A 26675-nucleotide genomic window follows, 5' to 3' on the forward strand; every position below is an offset into this window, starting at 1 on the left:
TCTCAATAATGGACACCTTTTTGGACTAAAATAAGTTACTTTAAACCTTTGTGAAGATTAGTCTTATATGTAGTACTGATTCCATGAACTGAGCTGCTGGTTTGAAAAAGAGAAAGCCTATAGTTTCGATAACAAATTTCTTTAAGGAATAAATATATTTATGCACCATACATGGCCGTAACTTTTGATTGTACTGCCTCAAAAGCTAAAATTTTTCACACCGCCAAGGGACCGTAGCCCTTAGTATGTGACAAATTTCATCAAGATACCTCCACCCATTCTTCAGAAAAGGGGGCTTAAACTTCGGACAAATAAACAGACAGACAGAGAAACGGAAGGCCAACAAAGAGTTCCGTTTTTACCGGTTGAGGCACTGAACCGTCAGTACCGGCCACGTACATTGCAGAATTACGATTGCCAGGGGCAGCCTGGCGAAGTGGAGCAACGCGAAGCAGCGGCACGGCGGGCCAGTGTGTTTGCCGCGGCTGAGGCTGGTATGTGTGTCGGTCCTGAGCCAGCAGCGACGGGGGCGATAAGAGGGCCGGCTGTGGGGCGGCGCCGCCCACACGCCATGGCGCAGCCCCGACCGCGATCGCCACACCAGCTGCTGCAGCACGGCCGCCTCGCCGCCGCCCTGGCGGTCGCGTTTGCCGCTCTCGCCGCCGCCCATCACCTGCCGCCCACCATACGTAAGTCGTTGTCTGCACAGGCACGACTCGCCACTGCACGCTGCAGCTGCTATCAACGAAGCTTAGTCAGTGGTCGTGTTATCTCAGTATTTTCGCACAGTATGTTAAAAAACTCAGTCAATAATGTCAGACTTATGTAGTGGTTGTATCAGTATACATCATACGCTGGGCTAGAAAAAGCGCATGGGTCTATTTCAATAAACAAAGTTGATGTTTCCAGTTCGTTGGTTAAGAAGGTTGGGGAAACATGTCAATCATTCTAATTGCCGTTAGAAAGCAGTTCGTCTAATATCATATAACCGTCTACATATCTACATATATTCTCCGCTAGTCAGCAAGCGGTGTGTGGCGGATGGCACAATTCGCGCCAAAGTCATATTTCCCCCCTCTGTTCCACTCGCGGATCGCGCGAGGGAAAAACGGCTGTCTGAACGCCTCAGTACGAGCTCTTATTTCCCTTATCTTTGAATGATGATCATTACGCGATTTGAAAGTTGGTGGTAATAATATACGTTCTACATCCTCGGTGAAGATTGGATTTCGGAATTTAGTGAGCAGCTCCTTCTGTTTAACGCGTCGTCTATCTGCAAGTGTGTCCCACTTTAAACTTTCTATGAGATTTGTAACGCTCTCGCGATGGCTAAATGTACCAGTCACGAATCTTGCCGCTCTTCTTTGGACCTTCTCAATCTCTTGAATCAGATCCAACTGGTAAAGGCGTCATACAGACGAACACTACTCTTTAACAACATTGGAGAGGGGTAAGTGTGCTATATACAATTCTGATCCAACTAGTTTCGCAGCGTTAGTGCCACATCTTAAGGGTTACAGCTGTCTGCAAATAAGAGTAAAAGGAATAATGATCCTGTTCCGGTTAAGATTTACTTTTACTATACAAAAGACTATATAGCAAAAATTATGTACTCACATTTATAATTTATTCAAAATGATAAGCAGTAGATGATGCACCAATCTTTGTCCAACTGTGTTAAAACTGTTTGACCGTCAAAAGGTCCGTAGTCCAATTTAAAACAGAGCAAGATGCAGGGAACACCATCCAGAAACAGGAAAACTAGAATAAGAATAAAGTGGTAAACCAACCGGATGTCGAAGATAAAACAGATTATATGTGTAGGTGGTGAAAGCTACATCCACAGAGGCAAAGTAAAATAAATCTCAAACCAGTCTTTATATGATTGTGCGATAAGTTAAGTTTAGATAAAATGCTGCGTACAAAATAGACTGTCATCTAAATAAACGAGCTGGAGAAAGGAAATGATAATATCTTGTGTAGACATACCTAAGGCTTAACATCGTCTCACAATACTTAACATTTCTAGAGGTCAAACACCGAACGGCGGATTAAACAAAAATCCATTTCATGGACGACTGTCAAATAACTGCCTGTAAAAATGATTTGGATTAGGAATAGGACGCTGTAGTAGGTTATTCCATCTATGCAGTGGAAGTTTGCTAAAACCTTGTGACGGCGCAACTGTAGTTGCCCCACTATGGATGGTTACTCCCTTGTTTTTAATAAATAAAATAGCGATTGCATTTCAGGTTTCACATGTAAAATTACTTGTAAAGATGGTACCCAACTTTCTCTGGCACTGTTCACAACCTATTTCCACGCCACCTTCCGCGGCATGGGTTCTAACGCGCATGCGCCCGTTTTCTTTATCGGCTTATTAGTTTCTCTAGGTGGTCTCTGCGGACTTCATGCTGTCTCGATCTCTTCGAGAATGTTGAGATTATGTCGCTTTCTTTCCCGATGAACAATTCTTTAATTATTTTGCAAATTTGTAATGGTGTGTCCCTCCGCACGCAGATGATTACTTAAAGCTGCCTTCGAGGTAGCTAGATTAAAACGTTCTTTAAATGTCGTGTAGAAGGTTCTGCATGTTTATTCAATATATTTCATAGGACAATTGTTGCACGAAATGCAGTATATCCCAGTAGTATTTCCTACTGGCATAGTTTTCTTTGTGCCTATAGTTCATCCCAACGTTCTGTGATATAGAAAACGGCAGTTGCATGTTGCTCTCCCGTAATTGTAACCGAACTTGCTTTTCAACAAGCAGGATAACAAATGAGGTGGGAAAATGGGATTTTACTCTTATATATAGCGTCATAATATGAGCTCTATCTACAAATCAAAACAGGTTATTCAGTGGCGTCTGTTAATATGATTGAAGATTAGGAACCTATGGTCTCCAATTATGCGTTGTGGAGTAATCTGCAGCTCATGTGTTACAAATGTTACGTATTACCACTAAGGGATGTGGATTTTGATACCACAGTACATCAATTAACAGACTGTTATACTTTGATGAATGCAGAAAGAAGTTACAAGACCTACACTGTATGTGCAGTGCAACAACTGCCAGGCAAAGCACATTCACTTTTGTTGCAGATTTCTTGTATGCAGCTGTTGAAACTGGTCTGCATCATAACCACGTCAGACCGTGCAGCGGCACTACATGAAATGTCTCACACTTTCTAAGTATCCGAGGATACTGGTGTAAAAAATCAACAGCTGCGACGTTCTACAGACCAGGTGCATCAAAGTGTCGATTAGAATCTCTGTTAAGAAGCTTTTTCAGTAACAGAGTAGATATTGAGTGACATTGCTGGAACTGGGCTGCAGCGTTATGTATGTAATTTTATTTGAACTCGTTGGCTGTTAGCTACTTCTTAAACAATACTACAGTTATAAGTTGACAGGTTTATTTTTGATGTCAATATGCATCTGTTACGATTCCAGAAACATGTATAATATGCAAACATTCAATTATACGGCAATTAGACGTTAGATACCTTTTATTAATAAATACCTGCATTTACTCATTTCTCCATTACTGTATTACCTCTAGGTGACTGATCAATATATAGAGCGAATTATTCACATGGGTCAACTAGTTCAGTTTTATTTAGTTATGCATTTACTTCAGGTTGCAAATATTATATCCTTTAGGCTCTCACTTACATCTAGCCAGGCATCCTTAGTGAGTTAATACTGCGTTATGCACAATACATGCGCTGAACACACTGTTGCTGCTGCTGCTACTACTACTGCTACTACTACTAATAATAATAATAGTAATAATAATAATACCAATAGACATAGTACTGAATACATGATATTTCAATACTATCGGTCTTATTAATATTGTGAAGAGTAATTTTCTCTTTCCATTCCTATCGAATGGTAGGAATGACACACTAAAAGAAATGCATGACAACAGAATAAAAGCAATCAAATGTGGACAACAAGCTGACTGGTCCAGGGAAGAGAGAGAAATAATGGGATAAAGTTAGCAGCAAAAATATAGCGGAAAAGAAAAAATTAGGTATGGATGATAAAAGCTGAGGTAGTAATGACGATGCGGCCGAAATACCGACTCAGTGTTGGACAGAAGAAACACTGTCGGTATGTTCCAAAAGAAAAGCTTGGCCGAAGACAGGAGTTAGAGCTTTAATCTCTTATTGAAAGCAGCATATTTTTGAGTCAGTCGCAAGTTACTGGGTAGTTGTTGGGCTGAAATGGAGAAAGAGATGGAGAGAGACTTTGCGTTATGCAAAGATACAGCCAAGGTCCCAGACTTAACAGATCTTGTGCTGCATCCACGGAATAATGATAGGTATCTGATATGCGGAAGAAATGTCGAATACGTAAATGCCTATCACGTAAAAGCATCAGAAAAACTAGCTTGAACAACACAGAAAACATTCCTGGTAAGGCATGTACCCCGTAAGTTATAGTAGTTAATACTATCGCATTTCGTTTTCGCTACGTCCCCGATGGAGAAGCAGATAAAAAAAGAAAAAAATAGAACGTACGATATCTTGCGTGCCATAATTTGCTGATTGTTTCCATTATCTTTGTTCGTTACATGGATTGTTATGAAGCATCAGAAGAGAACCAAAAGAGGTTACGTATTACATAAGCTCAGTAGAAAGTATAGCGAGAGACTTGAAGGGATGGCTGTTCCGGCAGTAAAAGTAACGAAAAAGATAATATCGATTTATGTAATAAATGTGTATTTCTTGTGGCTTACTTAAGATATATGTGTAACATTCGGTTGTCTGATAGCGTCCTATCTTCCGATGTTTAGTTTAGAGGAATGCTACATGATAGAAAACGTGGTTTTGAACGCTCTGTTATCTTCATCGTTTTGAAGGCATTTACGTCCTCAAAATTTCTTCCGTATATCAGATACCTATCATTATTCCATAGATGCAGCACAAGATCTGTTAAGTCTGGGACCTTGGCTGTATCTTTGCATACATCTACATCTACATTCTACATTTATACTCCGCAAGCCACCCAACGGTGTGTGGCGGAGGGCACTATGTGCCACTGTCATTACCTCCCTTTCCTGTTCCAGTCGCGTATGGTTCGCGGGAAGAACGACTGTCTGAAAGCCTCCGTGCGCGCTCTAATCTCTCTAATTTTACATTCGTGATCTCCTCGGGAGGTATACGTAGGGGGAAGCAATATATTCGATACCTCATCCAGAAACGCACCCTCTCGAAACCTGGACAGCAAGCTACACCGCGATGCAGAGCGCCTCTCTTGCAGAGTCTGCCACTTGAAGTTGCTAAACATCTCCGTAACGCTATCACGATTACCAAATAACCCTGTGACGAAACGCGCCGCTGTTCTTTGGATCTTCTCTATCTCCTCCGTCAGACCGATCTGGTACGGATCCCACACTGATGAGCAATACTCAAGTATAGGTCGAACGAGTGTTTTGTAAGCCACCTCCTTTGTTGATGGACTACATTTTCTAAGCACTCTCCCAATGAATCTCAACCTGGTACTCGCCTTACCAACAATTAATTTTATATGATCATTCCACTTCAAATCGTTCCGCACGCATACTCCCAGATATTTTACAGAAGTAACTGCTACCAGTGTTTGTTCCGCTATCATACAATCATACAATAAAGGATCCTTCTTTCTATGTATTCGCAATACATTACATTTGTCTATGTTAAGGGTCAGTTGCCACTCCCTGCACCAAGTGCCTATCCGCTGCAGATCTTCCTGCATTTCGCTACAATTTTCTAATGCTGCAACTTCTCTGTATACTACAGCATCATCCGCGAAAAGCCGCATGGAACTTCCGACACTATCTACTAAGTCATTTATATATATTGTGAAAAGCAATGGTCCCATAACACTCCCCTGTGGCACGCCAGAGGTTACTTTAACGTCTGTAGACGTCTCTCCATTGATAACAACATGCTGTGTTCTGTTTGCTAAAAACTCTTCAATCCAGCCACACAGCTGGTCTGATATTCCGTAGGCTCTTACTTTGTTTATCAGGCGACAGTGCGGAACTGTATCGAACGCCTTCCGGAAGTCAAGAAAAATAGCATCTACCTGGGAGCCTGTATCTAATATTTTCTGGGTCTCATGAACAAATAAAGCGAGTTGGGTCTCACACGATCGCTGTTTCCGGAATCCATGTTGATTCCTACATAGTAGATTCTGGGTTTCCAAAAACGACATGATACTCGAGCAAAAAACATGTTCTAAAATTCTACAACAGATCGACGTCAGAGATACAGGTCTATAGTTTTGCGCATCTGCTCGACGACCCTTCTTGAAGACTGGGACTATCTGTGCTCTTTTCCAATCGTTTGGAACCCTCCGTTCCTCTAGAGACTTGCGGTACACGGCTGTTAGAAGGGGGGCAATTTCTTTCGCGTACTCTGTGTACGCAAAGTCTTTCTCCATCTCTTTCTCCATTTCAGCCCAACAACTATGGAACAAGCTACCCAGTAACTTGCGACTGACTCAAAAATATGCTGCTTTCAATAAGAGATTAAAGCTCTAACTCCTGTCTTCGGCCAAGCTTTTCTTGTGGAATATACCGACGGAGTTTCTTCTGTCCAACACTGAGTCGGTATTTCTGCCGCATCGTCATTACTACCTCAGCTTTTATCATCCATACCTAATTTTTTCTTTTCCGCTATATTTTTGCTGCTAACTTTATCCCATTATTTCTCTCTCTTCCCTGGACCAGTCAGCTTGTTGTCCACATTTGATTGCTTTTATTCTGTTGTCATGCATTTCTTTTAGTGTGTCATTACTACCATTCGACAGGAATGGAAAGAGAAAATTACTCTTCACAATATTAATAAGACTGATAGTATTGAAATATCATGTATTCAGTACTATGTCTATTGGTTTTATTATTATTATTAGTAGTAGTAGTAGTAGTAGTAGCAGCAGCAGCAACAGTGTGTTCAGCGCATGTATTGTGCATAGCGTAGTATTAACTCACTAAGGATGCCTGGCTAGATATAAGTGAGAGCCTGAAGGATTTAATATTTGCAACCTGAAGTAAATTCATAACTACATAAAACTGAACTAATTGACCCATGTGAATAATTCGCTCTATATATTGATCAGTCACCTACAGGTAGTACAGTAATGGAGAAATTAGTAAATGCAGGTATTTATTAATAAAAGGTATTATATTTTTAATAGAAGTAACAAATACTAGTCTCATAGTAAAAGAAATCGATGTCACTATATGAAATATGCTAAATTGTAAAACATATAAAAACCAGATATTGTCTTTGACAGGTTTATTTTATTTTAGAAACTTTTGTTTTTTACAAAACTTCTTTGAAAACAACGTTAGCAGCTACAGTGTAATCATCATTTATTTTTCGGCTGTATGTGTCTTTAGCACAAATATCAATATCACCGAATGTGTGAAAAATTTCATACGAAAACACAATCCTAACCTTTGAAGCGCCTGCCCTTGTGATTTATTAATGGTCATAGTGAAGGCTACTTTTGTTGGGAGTTGTTTTCTTATCTTTTGGAAATGCATGTCTGGATCAGAAGGTGTGACGTCAATGCGCGATATGAGCTCACTTTCCTCGGAGTCAATGACGTTAACAGTGATGATGTATTCGCATAAGTGAGTTACCACTAACATTGCACCAATAATTAATCCATCATTAGCGTTAATATTTAAAATTCAAATAATAACAGCATTTTTCTTTAAAAGAAATTAATGGGGTAGTAAACCGGACCGATTTGAAGAGTTCAAGAATCCAATGGGATACTTATCAAGTTGGACAGAATCAGAACTGAGGTAAACTTTTGTGTCTCTAGGTAACAAACTGAATATGGTATAATTAATTCTGGTACAATCATCATTTTTTGGATATAGAATAGCCGTTGAATAGAACTGTGTAACATTTGTCATTGATTTCTGTGGCTTTGATTAGGACGATAATAAGACTTATCGTAACTACAGTAACAATGTCTAGGAATTTTGATCTCTTCATTAAAGCAATCCTATTTTCTAAATCACAGTTACCCAGCGTAAGTAACCATTCTGTGAAACAGAGTCTACTTATGAATTTTAACACTAAGACCATAAGGGTGATGTTTTAACTGTAGTTCCGACAATGTTGTTCTATTGGCATGTCTAACAACAGGTAATACTAGATGGAAATCTCCACCAACCAAGAAGTTGTGCAACCTTGGTGTCAGTGCGAATCTATGAGACCGATGTGTTCAACATGGGAACAGGCAGTTTGAAAGTCGAATGTGATGTGCGCTCCTAAGTAGAAGATTGGCAGCAAATGCCTGCCCGTACAACTTTTAAAAGCAACCTTTTTTCATCTAATAAAATATGATACAAAGTTTTGTAAGCAAATGTCTTACCTGAGCCTACCGGTCCGCCTATGAATTAACAATCAGGAGTCTTATTTTTTAGTGAATGTAAGACTTCTTCAGCAACCGCCTTCTGTTTTTCGTTTAACCTTTCGTAAGCTGTCTTGCGTTCGTACGTTCTTCTTCTACGTTATAGATTTCTGTCGTGCTTTGTGTGATGATCACAACAGGGGTACTGTGCATAAGGTTATGCGTATCAAGCATTACTTGCAATGTATTCATTATTTCCCGGCCGCAGGTTCTACTAGATTTATGCTCTATACGCTGTTGTAGTGCAGTATCAAAATGTATCGCGAAGAGGACAGAATAAGTTGGTGCAAGTCCTGTAGGATGCTGCAAACTTCCTACCATGTGATACACGTGGCCATATATTTTAAAACAATAGCGACCATGCCAGGAATATCAACCGAGTTAAACTGAACGGAAGCAAATGAAAGAGGTTGTTAAACTGTCTATATTTTCTAAGTAGTTCTTAGTATAGTCAATATTCTGATCTGTGAGGTTTCGAATCTCTTCCATATTTAATTTTAATGGACCCAAAGTTAATCTTTACATTGTGGCAACACATCCTTTACACTGACGTGTGCGACAGAGAACACAATCTAAAATGTAACAGCTGTCGTACATGGTTAAACAGATCGTCGGTAGAAGGCATCTTCTACATTGTTTTAATAAAAATGTTTTTAATGAAGATAATAACTTCAAACTCTTTGTGTAATTTTTGTCATTGTTGGTAAACAAAATGTTGAAAGTGATGTCTCAATCATTAATTTTGATTGAACTGTACGAGAGATGTGGCGCACCGACAAAAAAAACCGTTGATATATAATATGTATGATGATAATGATTAGACCATGCAGTTGCTACTTACTCTATTTTGGATAATTACAAAGCTCACCACACCTCATTCCTGCCGAGCCCTTGCGGGCGTTCGTGGAATAACTTTTTTGTCTCTCATCTCAGAATTGTGTCCAGGTCGAAGCACTGTTCTTAGCAGTATCACAGCGCTTCTGTCCACATGTCATTCAACACCTTCACGTTAGATCGCTGCTATACGAGGGTATATACGAGGATGTTAGCATTGTTATGCAAGTTTCACTGAAGTGGATAACAACTGGGGCTACCGCACCACTTTTCAAAAATTGGTATGTTTGTATACAATAAATCGCAAAAACCGAAATGCTAGATTTTTTAAACAAAAAACAAAGTCACCTCGGTGCATGGATTTTACTCCATTCGGTATTTCTATACATAACTTACCGAAATTTTAGATATTTTAAACAAAGAAATACGTCTATCTCGGTGCACGCAATAAGAAAACACGAGATCACGAGAAAAATGGCGGTAACTAATTAAAGAAAAAATCGATATCGTGAATTTCATTATCATTAGTTTTAAGTCTCTTCATTCCTTTATATCTTAGTTTAGTATTACCTTCTTCAAAACGTTCAACGGTTGCATTCAACGTTTTCCTTCAATGTTTAACTTCGCAGAAATTTAAATGTTTAAAAAAAGTAGCTGAAACTGGGTAGCTGAAAACATAGTGATGTTATTTTCTTACCTATATGAAGACGAGATATGGAGAAAATTTTTTTGAGAAGCGGTGCGGTAACCGCGTTTTTCATCTACTCGCTGCTCTATTGTGTGTGTTTTCGGCTGTGGGTCATGAGGACTAAAGATCAATAGTAATGCTCTGCGTAAGGCACTGGGCAGTCAGTTAGCTTTAGCTGTTTGTGCACACACTGAAACGCAACGTCCGAGTCTGCAAGTGAGAACATAATTAACAAGCATTGTACGTAACAGAAACGTTGTTTATTATAGATGAAAATAGACGCTTGTGTCCATAGTAATCGGAAGTAAAAATTATGAATATGTGTGGGATGTTTTATGCAGACAACTGAGAAATTTTCAGTGCCATTGGAGAGAAAGTTTTATTGTATTCGGTGGATCAGCTAGCGAGGTAGTTGTCAACATGCCGTTTCTTAACCTCAGTCTGGAAGAAGGAAGAAACTGTGATGTATAGACGACAGTTTTGTTGCGAACGTACAAAGTTATTTTTAATTGCTAATTTAGTTATTATCTTGTAAGAGATACAAAGTAGATAATCAACAAATCTATCCTTGACATCAGTTTATATGTTGGTTGACAAGAAATTGGCCACTTCAGCTGCATTCGGTGTCGGCCTCATCAGGGTGCATGCGGCTGGAGACACTGTAGTAGACGGTTGTTAGTCTGCACAGCACCTAACTTGCAAAAAACTGACTCCACCGGAAGGCCCATTTTTGCAGGCTTGTATTGCATATGCTGACCTTTCCACCGCCACTGAGTCGATATACATCTGGGGCTGACAATGGTGTTTTGTGTTCTGATGGATAGCATATACGAGAAGAGTAATGCTCGAAAGTACAGCGTGTAAGATAGGCAAGACTTCATTCGTTTTCTCCATCTCCGCCCCCCCCCCCCCTCATCGCCTCGCAGTCACTCTCTCTCTCTCTCTCTCCCTCCGTGCGCGGCCGCTGTGGCCGTGTGGTTCCAGGCGCTTCAGTCCGGAACCACGCGGCTGCTACGGTCAGGTTCGAATCCTGCCTCGGCCATGGATGTGTGTGATGTACTTAGGTTTTCGTAGTTCTAAGTATAGGGGACTGATGACCTCAGATGTTAAGTCCCATAGTGCTTAGAGCCATTTGAACCATTTTTGAGCCTCTCCGTGCGCGAGCGCGCTCGCTTGTCTGTTCCTATGTAACAGCTGATTACATATGGTATGCTTACCGTTTTATTTTTTTTTTTAGAACTTACCATTTTCTACACCTAAAGGTATAGTAGACTGTTCTAGAAATGGCCTATTAGGATTCAGTGACTTTTCCAGCCAAGTACCAGGAAAGCTGATAGAGAGGGAAAGGGAATATTTGCGGCGGGATTACCAGTTCTAGCGCTTGCTGCAGAACCAAAGGAAACTTCCCGAAAACCTTTGTCAGAACTGGTGTATTAGAAATATTTTCAATTTAATTTTGGGTCTGTATGTCCCAGCCAAGAAATCTGAAAGAGTAATGTACTAGTATGTGCAAGGAGTATATGTTTATGTGTAGACAGAGTAAAGTCGATGACTTGCTCGACACGTCTGGTACCCCGCCAATTGCACGCATATGCATACTTTTCAGACGCCAAAGGTGAACTATTACCCCTTTGTTTTCCAGCTGCGTTCCTGAAAGTGTGTCATCGCAACGATCCTCGACTCAACGACTGCGTGAGGAATTCGGTCGACGCTCTCAAACCGTACCTTAAAACAGGTGAGTATTTTTCGTGCAGTTTTCATATCCTTCTGCACTCTGCAAGCATGACTAACTACAATAGAGAGTAGATGCTACCTTTCGAGATAAACTTAATTTCTCTGTACGACAAATAAATAATTTAGGGTAGCTCCTTCTTTGTCTAAAGCTTACGCGTGGTCAAGAACTGAGCCGATATTTTATTCATGGGATGTTGGAACGGCTGCAGGACAAAGTCAAGTTTAATCACATGAAATTTTGTATGCAAAAAGATCCCAAATTTGCAGATAAAACAAGTATGAAAGTATAGAAATACATGTGTAAAGAAGTTACCTAAGTGGTGAAGTCTCTTCCACAAACACAAAACAGTTAATGGAATTTGGTCACCGTGAGCTAATAAATATGCTTAGCACCAACGTGCCGGATTCTCAGTGAAGTTATTCATGAGATCTATTGATAGTCGATGGTGTTATTACCCATACCTGTGCAGAATTACAGGAGTTCATGGTGGGAGAAGAGGAGCAGCAGTTCCTTTCGTCAGTGCGTCACAGTCTTGCTTTAAGGGATTCAGCCTTAGATGACCAGTATGATGTGTGAATGTCTCTATCACAAGAAGTTCTTTTAATGAAGCTGATCTGCACTATGATATACGAATAGGATGTTGACACAACTGCAATTCTGAAATTTAACACCTACGATTGCAATCCCTCTGTTTTTTCAGACTTTGACGGTATTCTTCACACCAATGAAGCTACTTATAAACATCTAATATGAAGTCTTCTCACATCCTGACCCACACTATCAATTTCCTTAAGAACGCAATCCCCGGAAATAATTCCTGTCTATTCAGAGAAAGAGAAATGCTAGCTTCACTTCTGGGCTTTCCGTTCCCAGTGCCGTGAACGCGGACAGGGGCATCCTAATTATTGAGCAGCTCGTTAATATTACGAACCAGCTGTATTCCCTTGAAATTATCTGTTCCTTTATTTCACCACGACTAGCTAGTTGCAGCCCTGTGTCTACCATCAGGTGAAATGTGTATTATAGCATCCGCCGTCTGTGCATCAATCTGTGTAGCTTTCTAACTTTCAAATCATTTCGTCGAACATTAGTGCTGTCGTGTATTCGTCATTTTTGCCTTATTTTCGTCGATTTTATTTTCTGATCTATAGACTTGCAATCCATCTACTCAATACCAGATCATTTTAAAATTTTGGTACTGTTTATCGCATAAAAATATGAAAGTTGTGTTTTGTTGATTACCGGTTTCGGTTGACTAACAACGACCTTCGGATCATTCTTACCAAGGAATCAGTAGCTAATTAAAGTGCTGGCCATAGCACCATAGTTATTGAGAGTACACCAAATCATCCTTACTGAGGAATCTGTAATAAGCACGATCTGAGGAAACCGATAATCAGCAAACTAATTTTATATTTTTTATTGGAATCAAGACTATTAATTAAAAAGTATTGCATATCGCTGAGTGTCTTTCACCCGACGATGTCAGGTCTTACCAATCCTAGATCAGCCTAATTTACTACATTCCTTCAGATTTCAGAAATCTCATTTCTGCTGCCTGAATTTTGATAAATGTTTTGCATAAAGAAAGTGATTTATATTTACCCGCTTTAGTCATTACCTAAAAGAAGAAGCAAGGGAATTGGCAGAGCAGCTGTTCAAATATCCGTCTGTCATTCCAGATATAGCTTTTCCACAACTCTCCGGAAGCGGTTGAGGGTAATCACTGAATGTAACCTTTGAAAGAACACAACCGATTTCCTTCTCGATCTTTCCAGAAATCGAACTGGTGTTCCATCTCTTATCACTTCGACGATGACGTTAAACAGTGATGTACCTTCCTCCTTGAAGGGAGTCGTAAACTTTATAAAGCATCTTCAGTATCGAAGCAGATCTTTCGAAATTTGTTGGGTTAAGGAAGGCGAAAGGTACGGATCACCTGTCACCTAAGCTTCTGTGCAACTTTTTCGTCATACTCGTGGCGTGCGTGCATTAAGAATTACCGTGTTTCAGTGGCGCTTAATACAGCTACCTCGGCTCCCTCTGAACAGTTACGGCTGTACTAGTCTCACTCGTTGATAGAACATGTTAGATACGTAGATTCGGTTAAACTATTGGTAAAATATTCGTAGTACATGATGCCTTTTTCATCGTGCAAGACGCACGACATGTGTTCTTGCGGATGTACGGAGTCTTGTGTGCTCTCCTTCTTTATGTTGGCATAAGGGCACAAATCAGATGGTCGACATCAATCTTCATACTTAATTCGTTCAGAAAGTTTTTATCAAACTCTATCGGTCTTACTGGACTAGGAGACGTAAAGGTGACAGAATTTGAAATAACAGCAAATAGCATAAATTATTTCTGTTGTCTCCACTATCGTCACTCGCTTATTAACTAAAGAAAGAAGAGTAAGTGCGATCTTACTAATTTAATCAATTAACTCGACAAATTTCATGCTATTATTAAAGAACAACGCAGCAGATGATGAGTGTGAGACATGACATCCCAAACAATGTCCTAGCAACGCGGTAGTGTGCTACTTAACTATACTGTCCACTGCCAGAACACTTCAACGTCGCCCCCGATGGTAATTCTTGAAGAAATTTCAGACAGTTATTTTTATGCCTGTAACGTCTGTTTCATATTAGATGGTTTACAGGTTCGAACAGCGTTATGACGGGCGATATTTACAGGAATTATAGCAAAACATCACAGAGATATTTAAGAAACTCAGAAACTAGAATGATCCAGATATTTGGAAATGATTGCAAATGTCATCATTTGTAGAATGTGATTAGGCTATAGGACCACAGAAATTGGGACACCAGCTGAGTAAAACAGAATTTGATGATACGTTCATTGAATTATAGAAACTTCCTGAACGGATAAATAAAAAGAGCGAAAAATCGTTACTGAAGTTGCGGGATCCAATGAAAACAATGGTATTTACCAAAGAGAAAACATTATAGCCAACAGTAGAATCGAAAATCACAGAAAGAAAGGACTATTGTAGTGCAACGTTGCACTGACACTCAAATAATTAAGGATGGAGCACAAGCTCGGATTTCTCAACGATATGGAAGGAATATGATCATGGTGCATTCAACGAAATCGTCTCAGCATTCGCCAAAAGCTACGAAAAATCTGGACAAGACTTTCAAAAACTCACCACCCAAAACACATACATGCTCTCCTAACCACAGCTTAGACTACTTTTGTGATGTTCAGAGGACGAGCACTGTTTTATGGTCACCTCCATCTCTAAGACAGCACACATCGACACAAAAAGCAAAATCGTAACTGATATGTAAGCACAACAGAAGACATCCAAACATTAAGCATCAAATTTTAAAATATCTTCCTCGCAGATTACTTCACAAAGAACTTGAACTGTTATCAAGAACCAACAATAAGACGAAGTGCTCGTTGGACAGAAAAGCATGAGCGGACCACGCATGCAGAACGACGGGAACTCAGGATACAAAAGGGGACGAAGTTCATTGTGAAATGCAGGAAGTCAAACGTAACCCAGCGGACTACGAAATGATGGCGATAATAACACACAGACAGTAACAATAAAAATATCAACATTTAAAGCAACGGGAGCACCCTAGATTAGTGCTTCTTCAAGAATTTTTTTGAAAACCTCTTCTAACTCATGTTATTGTTTTTGTCGTTGTTGTGGTCTTCAGCCGAAGACTATTTGAAGCAACTCTTCATGCTACTCTATCCTGTGCAAGCATCTTCACCGCCGAATAGCTACTGTAACCTACATCCTCCTGAAACTACTTACTGTATTTATCTCTTGGTCTCTCTCTCTCTGTTTTTTTATGCCCCACACTTCCCTCCAGTGATTGGTGATTCCTTGATGTCTCAGAATGTGTCCTATCAACCGATCGCTTCTTCTAGTCAGGTTGTGCCACAAATTTCTTTTCTTCCCAGTTCTGTTTAGTACCTCCTCATTAGTTATGCGATCTGCCCATCTAATCTTCAGCATTCTTCTGTAGCGCCATATTTCTATTCTCTTCTTGTCTAAACTGTTCATCGTCCATACATGACTACATCCACACTATTACTTGCAGAAACGACGTCCTGACAAACCTTTGTTTCATGTTAACAAATTTCCCTTCTTCAGAAACGCTTTCCTTGGCATTGCCAGTTTACACTTTATATCCTCTCTACTTCAGCCATCATCATTTATTTTGTTGCTCAGACAGCAAAACTCATCTACAACTTTGTTTCATTTTCTAATCTAATTCCCTCAGTATCACTTGATTTAATTCGACTAGATTCCATTATCCCTCTTTTGTTTTTGTAGATGTTTGTCTTATATCCTCCTTTCAATATACTGTCCATTCCGTTCAGTTGCTCTGGCACGTGCTTTGCTATATCTGACAGAATTACAATGTCGGCGGCAGACCGCAAAGTTTTTATTTCTTCTTCCTGGACATTAATTTTCAACCCCAAACTTTTCTTGTGTTTTCTTCACTGCTTGCTCAATGTGTAAGTTGCTCTCATGTATTAGTTCCAATAAGTAATTAAGCCCAACTTTACAGAACCTAATATGAACTGAACTGTAACTGATCTGAAAGCAGCTTGACTTTGTATTAAATGCGCAACGGAAGTAAAACAGTTATCTGCCCTTATAACAATTTGCATTTACCTAGCGTCTTGACAACATTGTTGCAGATTTCTCGAAAGCACAACAGTAAACAGCAAGCAGGGACCGGCTAAGCTAGATTTTTGTGTCTAAATTCATATTCAAACTGATGCATGTGATAATACGTGATGATAAACAATGGGACGTGGAGAGTGACTATTCCTATGAAATGATATTCCAAGACAAAGATTTTAGAAAGAAATACATATTCAAAAGACAGAGTGAAACTTCACGTGACATTCACACATAACATGGGTCTGAACAATACCATGCTTGATAAAAGGGAACAATGATTTAAAAAAAGGGTTCAAAGTTAGCGGAGAATTTTTATAAAAATCAAACAGCTTAATAAATTAATATGTGAGTCAATGACTTAGGGAAGTGGGGCGTCATCCACGCCGTCCTTTCTTCGTCTAACAGATACAATCACAAGTCCACACAGCACTACTAAATACGTCCATCACCTACCACACTTTAACTAAGGAAGTATCAAACTGCACAAAGACGAAGACTGTGCCTTGACAAGACCAAAGATTGTTTAACAGTAAACAGTAACGTAACTTGCTTGTGTACATAGATAATGACGTTTAAAAATGTACAGATTCAATAACATCGAGGATAATCTAGAGCCATGCGTTCTTAACCACTGCTTCCCTTTCACTTCCTTCGACTCTTACAATGGCCGCCGGCCGGTGTGGCCGTGCGGTTCTAGGCGCTTGAGTCCGGAACCGCGCTGCTGCTACGGTCGCAGGTTAGAATCCTGCCTCGGGCATGGATGTGTGTGACGTTCTTAGGTTAGTTAGGTTTAGGTAGTTCTAAGTTCTAGGGGACTAATGCCCACAGATGTTAAGTCCCATAGTGCTCAGAGACATTTATAATGGCCATCTTGTTTCTGTACACGTTGCAAATAGCCTTTAGGTTCCTGTGTTTTACCCTGCTACCTCAAGAATTTTTCAGTCAACAGTGTCGAAAGCTTTCTCGAAGTCTACAAATGCTATAAAGGTAGGTTGTGCCTTTCCTTAACCTATCTTCTTGGAGAAGTCGTAGGGTCAGTATAGCCTCACGTGTTCGTACATTTCTCCGGAATCCGTATTTATCTGATGTGACTTTTCATGCTTTCCCGACAGATCCTGATGTCGAGCAGTTGCATCGATGAAATATTGTACGATCCGGCGGCAAACTGGAGAAGCGTATTTGCACACTTATCTCTTCCGAGGTCGGCTCCTACCAGTTTTCCCATGGTTGTCTAAAGAATTAGTGTTATTATTTAGCAAACATGACTTACCAAATTGATAGTTCGGTAATATTCACACGTATAAGCACACGCTTTGTTCTGCAACTGTTATATGCTTCTTGAAATCTGATGGTATTTCGCCTATCCCATACGTCTTGCACACCAGATGAAATAGCTTTGCCTTGGCTGGCCCTTAAAAGGCGGTCAGTAGTTCCCGTGAAATATCGTCTACTCCCTCATATATTAAAGCATTATTTATGTCGCGAAATCACTGTCATTAATAGACGAACGCACTGCGCCATTGGACATCTTACGTCAGAACGAACAAGAGCGAAAAATGCCTCGAGTATAGCGTAGGTGAATGCACCCGCTTCGGAGCCTCGGCTTTTTCGTCCAGTATGCGCGAGACACGGGCTCGGCAGCTTCGGGAACCGGGGCGGAGATGCCGCAATGCGCTGACCACGGACGCGTCTGCTTCGTCGGCAGTCTGAGCCCGCAACGGACAATGGCTCTTACGACAACGCTGACTGCTCGCGACGGTATTTCGTAACGCCAAACTTTCAACCACAGCTTAAACTGCACTTCTGTTTCGGTCACAAGTGTGCGAGCGTGAGTGTTGTCTGATTGCCAACATGCTGTGAATGATCCATTTAAGTCGTTACACAATCATCACTTTTCCATATAGGGCCCGTAATTACTTCGCTTTCTATACCACGCGACAGTTAGTAGAATACGAAAGCGGCGCCCATCTACAGGGAAGACTATGTGGCCAGCAACGCACATCAGCTGTCTGATAAATTTCCATTACAGGTTCACAGGATTCATTTACAGAGAGAGCATTCTTATTGGTAAAGGCGGAACCGAGTTAGTATTTCCGTCCGACTAGCTTGGCTGAGCCTTTCCGTGGTTTTCTTAAATCACTTCAGTCGAATGTAAGGGTAAAGTCCTTTCGCACCTGAAACTATATTCTGCAAACGATTGGCTCTGAGCACTATGCGACTTAACTTCTCAGGTCATCAGTCCTTTAGAACTTAGAACTACGTACACCTAACTAACCTAAGAACGTCACACACATTCATGCCTGAGGCAGGATTCGAACCTGCGACCATAGCAGTCGCGCGGTTCCAGACTGTAGCGCCTAGAACCGCTCAGTCACTCCGGCCGACGCGAACGATTGGAAAGTGCTAGGGAGTAAACACTACATTTCCTTCCCTATGGGGCATTTTGTATGAAAAGTAATCGATCTAGTAGGCTGTTCGGATGAATAACAGTGAACAGAAATCATTGTGATGCTTAGTAATGAAAACAGGATATTACAATCTGTACACATATTTTCACAAAGTGAATATAATAGTTTTTTCTCGGCGTATGCATCAACATTTTCCTCTTTGTTTTACGCGTTCGTACACAACGATGGTCTATCAACATTTAGCATTAGTATGTGCTCGGGAGTGGAGTTGCAAACAGTTGGTTCAATGTACGCTATATACGTTCTTTTTATGTGTTTGACAAACGAACGTGATGTCGTTTCCTGTGAGTGGAAAGTGTTTTCATTGTAGTGGTGGCATGTATGCGTATTAAAAAGAATTATCTGAAGATCCGATGACGACGGAAAGATTCTGTTAAGCCGGTCATTGTTAAACAAAATAAAATGCCAACTGGTCTTGACTGCAAAGGTTTTCCTGTCCACCAATGAAAAATCGCTCTCTACGAACATGCACAACCTGTATTTAGTATTAAAATCACTCTTTTCTTTGTTGCCACAACAATACCGACATCTTACGTTCTTCTGCAGTAAGATGGAAATGCCGTGTGGCTAGGGCTTCCCGTCGGGTAGACCGTTCGCCTGGGGCAAGTCTTTCGAGTTGACGCCACTTCGGCGACTTGCGTGTCGATGGGGATGATGGGATGAAATAATGATAAGGACAACACAACACCCAGTCCCTGAGCGGAGAAAGTCTCCGACCCAGCCGGGAATCGAACCCGGGCCGCTAGGTGTGACATTCCGTCGCGCTGACCACTCAGCTACCAGGGGCGGACTGTAGTAAGATAACATTGTGTCAGACATGGATATGACGCTGTCATCTGATTTTCCTACACAGCATGTGCCATTTAATTTTAGTGTAGCACATTTACGGACAGATTCCTTTTAAATCCTCTAAACTGCTTACTTCGAATAATAGCTCCAGTGAAAGACGTCGTACGTGTTCGAGACCAACCAATTTCACCTCTTTAGCAATTATTCGCCAACGTTTATTTTAAGTACGAGTAAAAGTTTTCATCCCAAGCTAAGATTATCTGGAATATATTATCTTAAAAAAATATGTAGAATTTATTAAAAACAAGAAAGAATAGTAACAAGTGAAATGGGACTTCTACTTTTGACTCATATTCCTCGACATTTTAAAAAATTGCTGAGGTCGAAACAATCATCATGGTTAAGATATCATACAGAAATTTCGGTTTGTTTTCCCAGAATATTCCAGAATGTTCCGATGGCAATGAAAATCGACAACTGTGAGGAAGACTTTTACTGCATCAAGTCACGGGACCGTTTACAGATACTTCCAGCCTTATGAATCTGAGCACTGTAATACTGGAGGACGCACTCCCCCGCTGGGAATAATTAGTTCCTTCAGTGATCAGTCACCATAGCTGGTCTTACCACTTAGCTTTCAAATTAAAATAGCACCCACTGAAAACTATCGTATTACAAAAACCGTTAAGGGATCTCAACACTCTTTCAAAATTGGAAGAAAACAATGTGTCCTTTACCCCTCTCCTTGTGTTTTTCGTAGGCAATCGCGTACTTCGGTAAGGATCATTGCGAAAGTAAACTCATTCGACGTTATATTGGTAGATTATTACTAACTGCACTGGTAGTCTGGAATACTTCCACCACCGAATCCGTTGCTTCCACCTGCTTCATAAAAGTTTCACAGAGGCAGTTCCACCATGTACTTTTTTGTTTTTCCCGTTTCACTGGATTCATTGATAGATGTCCAAAGTCAAAACACAAAAATGAATAATCTAATAAGTAAAAATGAATGAAACATACCATAAGAAAGTCGAGGCATTACAGTAACATGCCTGATGTGCAACCATAATGTATGTACAACTTAGAATTTGTGTGACATGAACAAAACAGTTAAATTCCGCATATTGTCGTCTCACAGTTGACAAACGTTGCAGCGTGAGTGTTTTGACCTAGACCTTGAGCTACATTGTAACAATACACTGAGTCAAGGTTATTAAAACCACAGTTCCACTACCATCCTTATCACAACATATATGGGCGATTCTCGCTAACCAATAGATTGTGAACCGAGCTGATGATACCATAGACTGCATATACAGTGTGTTGTGCACTCTAGTTACTTAGTTTGTCTACACTGTTTCAGGTATGGTAACGACATACGGTTGCTTCTTTAAGTACGAAATCAATGCTCACCATTTTTCATGAATTTTCGTCTTTACCGTTAGTATTCTTTTGGGATTTGATTTAGGACGTAGACCTCGAACTAAAGAGCATCACTCCGAATTCGTAAAATCGTTAGCAAGCCACAGGATGTATATTAGTATTAATAAAATATTCTCGCTGTGCATATGTCGCAGGTTTTATGAGAAGAGCAGTAACACAATACCTGTAATGCATGATTGATAAGTGCTAAATATGTAACTCAAAAACCCAAGAGTACATGACAGATAACGCCATGAATACCGAATAAAAAATGTTTTGCTCATCATGCCAAATTATTCAGGACGTGAAAATAAAGTATCGCTACAGAAGTGTAACTTCTGGTAACTTCTCTCATATAGCTAGTAATACTGTGTGTTTTCAGGAATTGTGACTAATGGTTGTAAACCAATTACAGTTTTACTCATACAGTGATAGCACCTTGATCAAAGATGTAAGTTTAATAAATATATATTTTATATATATTTTGAGACTCATGCATGTTTCCTAAAAGGCTTTCATGTATGAAATTTATTTTATATTGCTATCCTATATTGCATGGTGGCTTGTTTTACAGTTTCCGTTTATAAAATAGTTAATTTTTGTCATAGTTCGCTTGCAGTGAAACCTATCATAAAGTTAACCCCTATTTGGATTATCTGTAAATGATGAGTACGTAGCTTTCCTTTTGAGGAAACCCTGTTGTATATCTTGTGTGACATAGTTCGTCTATATTGAATGTACTGTACTAAATAATCACTACGCAACTTTTTAACAATGAATTATTCGTATGTCGTGGGCTGCAGCACTTTGCACTACGCTTTGGCCCTTTACGTACAAGTTGTGTAATTTTGCCGTTATGATTACTTGGTGCACAGTACTTTTGATGTTAAATTACCTTTTGTTAATTCTAACGTTACCCAGACGTGGGACCTATTACATTATTTCTAACTGACGTCATGCAGAGCAGACTGTCATCTGGTAGTACCTCTCAGCACTTAGCGTTTCCGTTGTGTTCTAGGTATAGTCGTCAATAACTTTGTAATAGCCAACATAGCCTTAAACCATGAAACGATAATCTGCAGCATGTATCTGTTCTGTTCATGCCATACAAACTCTAAGTTGTACAGACATAACGCTTAAACATCTGGCATGTTATCGTAATGTCTCAACTTTCTTATGATGTGTTTTATTTAATTTTACTTATTAGATGTTTTCATTAATGTATTTTGACTCTGGATTGCATCAGTCTGTATGAACAAAATTTTATGACATTTATTTTCTTACATAACATGGTACGTTCTTCTTGTGACAGTGGTTTAAATCATTGTGTGAGGTAGCTACCACTGCCTTCTTTTATGGGTACGTAATTTTTTTTGTCACTCACTTTTTGTTTGCCATTCTGTTTTCATAGTGCTTGAAGCCTATAACCTCGGAAGAAGGCAATTTATATTCCCGAAACAATCCACTAATTTGTTAACATAGCGATCTTGGCAAATAAATAAGTCTTCAAAAGGAGACTACCGTATAAACCGAATAGGTCGTGTGTTACCGAAGGAATTTGAAACACCCCCCTTACGTCCTTTATTGGGTTTTGTGTAACTTACCGAAGCCGCCAAACAATTATTATAATTATATGACCGTGTGCTTAATGGATCAAGGCTATCGGTTTTCCTACTGTGGTTTCGAGGGTATTTCAACCGAGTGTGGCTGTTCCGAGACGTACTAGTTAATGATTGAAAGTTTATCTATTATTAAAGACCACAAAGGTTGCGATGTACAAACTGATACATTATAGATTTTCTATAATAACACACAAATTCTGAGGCAGTTGCTACCTTCGCCTTACACGTCTAATTACGGTTATATCTTTTTATTGGTTGCCGATTTTAAGTACTTCGTCACACGCAATGATGGTGGTTAACATCCACAACAATCCTCACTGCAATCCATGGTTGTTGCTGGCCGACGCGGTTGACGCGAATCACGTAATTCGGCACTTGTCACTTTTGTTTTCATATCACTCGCGAATCGGTATCGATGTGGGTCCACCCAACGACGATCAGGAGGACGCACTCATTTGTCATACTGCGGTGAATTTTACCGTTTACAACTCACTCCACCACCATTCTTGCCCGTCTCCCCAGTGCCACTTCTCACTCGACATTCTCCAGAACTACTTCTCACTCGACACTAGTCTCACTGCCTCCTGCAGCGCTCGACAATCGATTCCTGTCTGATATCGACCTGGGCGTCGGATACTAGCATCTATGTTCGTGAGATTACGGATCCCTTACAGATTCTACTGGGCCTTGTCCCTTTACATAGTTGTTCCCCTAAGAGTCAAAATTCCAAAGAGTGTATTTCAGTCAACAGTCAAAAATACCGTTTCTTCCTTCTTTTTTTTTTTAAAAAAAGGTCATGGGTTTATTATTGACTGAAGCGTTTTGAGCAATGTAGTACTGTGAGGTAGCAACATTTCGAATGTTATAAAGCCACGAGCAGTACAGGGTGCCTGGGCCAGTATGACTTGCTTCATTGACATCGCAGCGAGTGAGGTGGCGCAGTGGTTACCACACTGGACTCGCATTCGGGGGACGACGGTTCAAAGCCACATCTGGCCATCCTAATTTAGGTTTTCCATGATTTCCTTAAATTGCTTCAGGCAAATGCCGGAATGGTTCCTTTGAAAGGGCACAGCATATTTCATTCCCCACTCTTCCCTAATCTGAGCTTGTGCTTCGTCTACATCTACATCCATACTCCGCAAGCAACCTGACGGTGTGTGACGGAGGGTACCTTGAGTACCTCTATCGGTTCTCCCTTCTATTCCAGTCTCGTATTCTTCGTGGAAAGGAGGATTGTCGGTATGCCTCTGTGTGGGCTCTAATCTCTCCGATTTTATCCTCATGGTCTCTTCGCGAGATATACGTAGGAGGGAGCAATATACTGCTTGACTACTCGGTGAAGGTATGTTCTCGAAACTTCAACAAAAGGCCGTACCGAGCTACTGAGCGTCTCTTTTGCAGAGTCTTCCACTGGTGTTTATCTATCATCTCCGTAACGCTTTCGCGATTACTAAATGATCCTGTAACGAAGCGCGCTGCTCTCCGTTCGATCTTCTCTATCTCTTCTATCCACCCTATCTGGTACGGATCCCACACTGCTGAGCAGTATTCAAGCAGTGGGCGAACAAGCGTACTGTAACCTACTACCTTTGTTTTCGGATTGCATTTCCTTAGGACTCTTCCAATGAATCTCAGTGTGGCATCTGCTTTACCGACGATCAACTTTATATGATCATTTCATTTTAAATCACTCCTAATGCGTACTCCCAGATAATTTATGGAATTAACTGCGTCTCTAATGGCCTCGTTGTCGATGGGACGTTAAACACTAATATCCTCCTACTCCTCCTCTTCCTCTTCGCCATCGCCGACGTGCAGTGGAGGGGCTGCAGGTGAGAGTGTGACGTTACGTGTTGCAGGCATCCCGGAGCTGAGCATCCCGGCGTGCGAGCCGCTGCAGATCCAGCAGCTGGTGATCAACCAGGGCCGCGGGCCCGTGAGCGTGCGCTCCACCTATAGCGGCATCCGCGTGCGCGGGCCCGCCTCCTTCAACCTCAAGAGCGTCAAGTGAGTTCCTACTACTAGCAAACTCTATGTCGACCTGATCCTGAACTTCGTTCTCTCTTTTCTCGTGTCAGAACGATGTGCAGCGATAAGCAGTTATGACAAACACCTACAATGTTAACAAGTTGTTTGTACATTGCCGGTAAAAAAGATAGTGAGCCAGATCGCTGGTCGATCATCAGCGATCGGCTTGTTATCTTTGGCGCGTCCCCGGGCATGAGCATCTTTGCTTTTTCGGCTGGGGCGCGCGGGGCGGCGAGAGGCAGTCGGTTTGGGGCGGCCGGTGAGACTGGCGGAGTTGTGGCTCGGGCGTAAGCACACGTGTAATGTCTGTTACGCTGGAGCTGTCAGCTAATCGTGAAACCCCTGCGGCGGTTACTGGTTGCTTGGAAGGCATTTCATATAGACTGTGCCAAGCCTCGCAGTGAGAGGGGAGTCCGGAGTTGGTGTTGGCCGAGATGTTTGTACAAATTGAGATGCCTGTGTGAGAAGCACGGCGTGGGCCTGTTGGTTTCTTCGTCCTTCTGGCAGCCACCGCAAGCGGATGTTCGGCCGGAATGTCTACAGTTTGTGGTGAGTATAGTGTGAACAAGTTCTCGTAGGATGTGCTCCCAGCCTGACTCTTAGCCTGTGTTATTTGTGGGTGCCGACCCCTTGTCTGTAGCTGCTTCCGGTGTCCTGTAAGATTTCACAGCAAACTGTGTTTTTGTGGCATTCTGTGTTTCTGGCTCAGCCTCCGCCTAGAAATGGGAAATATCTTTTGCAATTCCTTAATGCTGTGATTTAAACATATAAAAAATTGTTCTTTCAGAATAAGCGCCTGTTTCTTTGGGACACTGCAGTTCAAACAGGAGTGGCGTAATGTTAATGAGTATTTGTTATTTGTCAAATGAAGTGTATTTAATGTCTTGCAGTTTTCTGGGGCACGCAGCTGTGTTATTGAACTCATTTTGAAGTGTTCTGTCGGGTGAATGACTACTCCCCACTTCAGTGTATTCTTTTGAGTAGTATTGTAACGTTTTTTTGGACATTTGTCAGTGGGGTGTATTGATTCAATTTTGTTTTTCTCTTTCTTTTGAATTACGGTGAATTGTTTAGTTTATCTGATTATTGGCTTAACAGACGCTTCACGCACTAAATCAGATGATATTGAAACTCTTTTTTATTCCTGTTTAATGTCAGACAGTTTCAAATGTAACTTCATTTATGTTATTTGAAATAAACGTGTTGGATTGACCTTAATGAATTATGTGCAATCGAAGTAAGGGACCCAGTCCTTCATTAGTGCTTAACAGTGGCGTGTGGTTCGGGTTGTGAGCCCCGTGCTCGGACCAAATAGTACGCCCTATTAGAGGCTTCCAATTCACTCAAGAAATGTTGCTGTAACAGTGCAAATGGAGTACATGAAATGATTACATTTGCAGATAAATAGCACAAGCGACTCTCAGGTACTAGGTGTCAACCCGTGCTGAAACACCCATATTAATACGTGGTGTAGCCTGCACAGGGGGCAGTGAAGGCGCGACTCTGGCATCCAGTCGAACGTGCAGATGGCGAATACTGTCCTGGGATACGTTATACCACGTCTGCTCGACCTGTTCATGTAGTTCTACAAGAATTGTTGGCTGAGGAGTCGCAAGAGTCACTTCTCGTCCCATCATATCCCACATGTGCTCGATTGGAAGCAAGTCTGGGCGTTGTGCCAGCCAGGGAAGTTGCTGCACATCTTGCAGAGCACGTTGAGTTTCTCGGACTGTGTGTGGGCAAGCACTGTCCTATTGAAATAACATAAATCTTCCCGTTACAAGAACGGCAAACCAACGGGTCTAACAACTTCCTGCAAGCACCGAGCGCTGGATAGTGTCACCTCCACGAACGAGACCTGCAGCTTATCGCACCCCAGGTCAGAAGGCCTGGGACGGGGGCAGTGTGTCTCGGACAAATGCACTCTGCTAGAAAGTGCTCTCCAGGTCTACGTCGTACTCGCAAAAGACCATCACTT

General features: G+C 41.1%; 1 protein-coding gene across 1 annotated transcript in view; it reads left to right on the forward strand.

The window, feature by feature from the left end:
• Nucleotides 1-571: 571 nt before the first annotated feature.
• Nucleotides 572-26675, forward strand: part of LOC126456030 (circadian clock-controlled protein daywake-like) — a 66708-nt gene continuing 40604 nt past the window's right edge. Inside the window, exons 1-3 of the mRNA XM_050091785.1 lie at nucleotides 572-689; nucleotides 11595-11687; nucleotides 24529-24676. Of these exons, the coding sequence (XP_049947742.1) occupies nucleotides 572-689; nucleotides 11595-11687; nucleotides 24529-24676 (359 nt within the window). The remainder of the gene's footprint in view (nucleotides 690-11594; nucleotides 11688-24528; nucleotides 24677-26675) is intronic.

This window comes from Schistocerca serialis, chromosome 2 (assembly GCF_023864345.2).
Source record: "Schistocerca serialis cubense isolate TAMUIC-IGC-003099 chromosome 2, iqSchSeri2.2, whole genome shotgun sequence".
In the NCBI taxonomy this organism is placed as follows: domain Eukaryota; kingdom Metazoa; phylum Arthropoda; class Insecta; order Orthoptera; family Acrididae; genus Schistocerca; species Schistocerca serialis.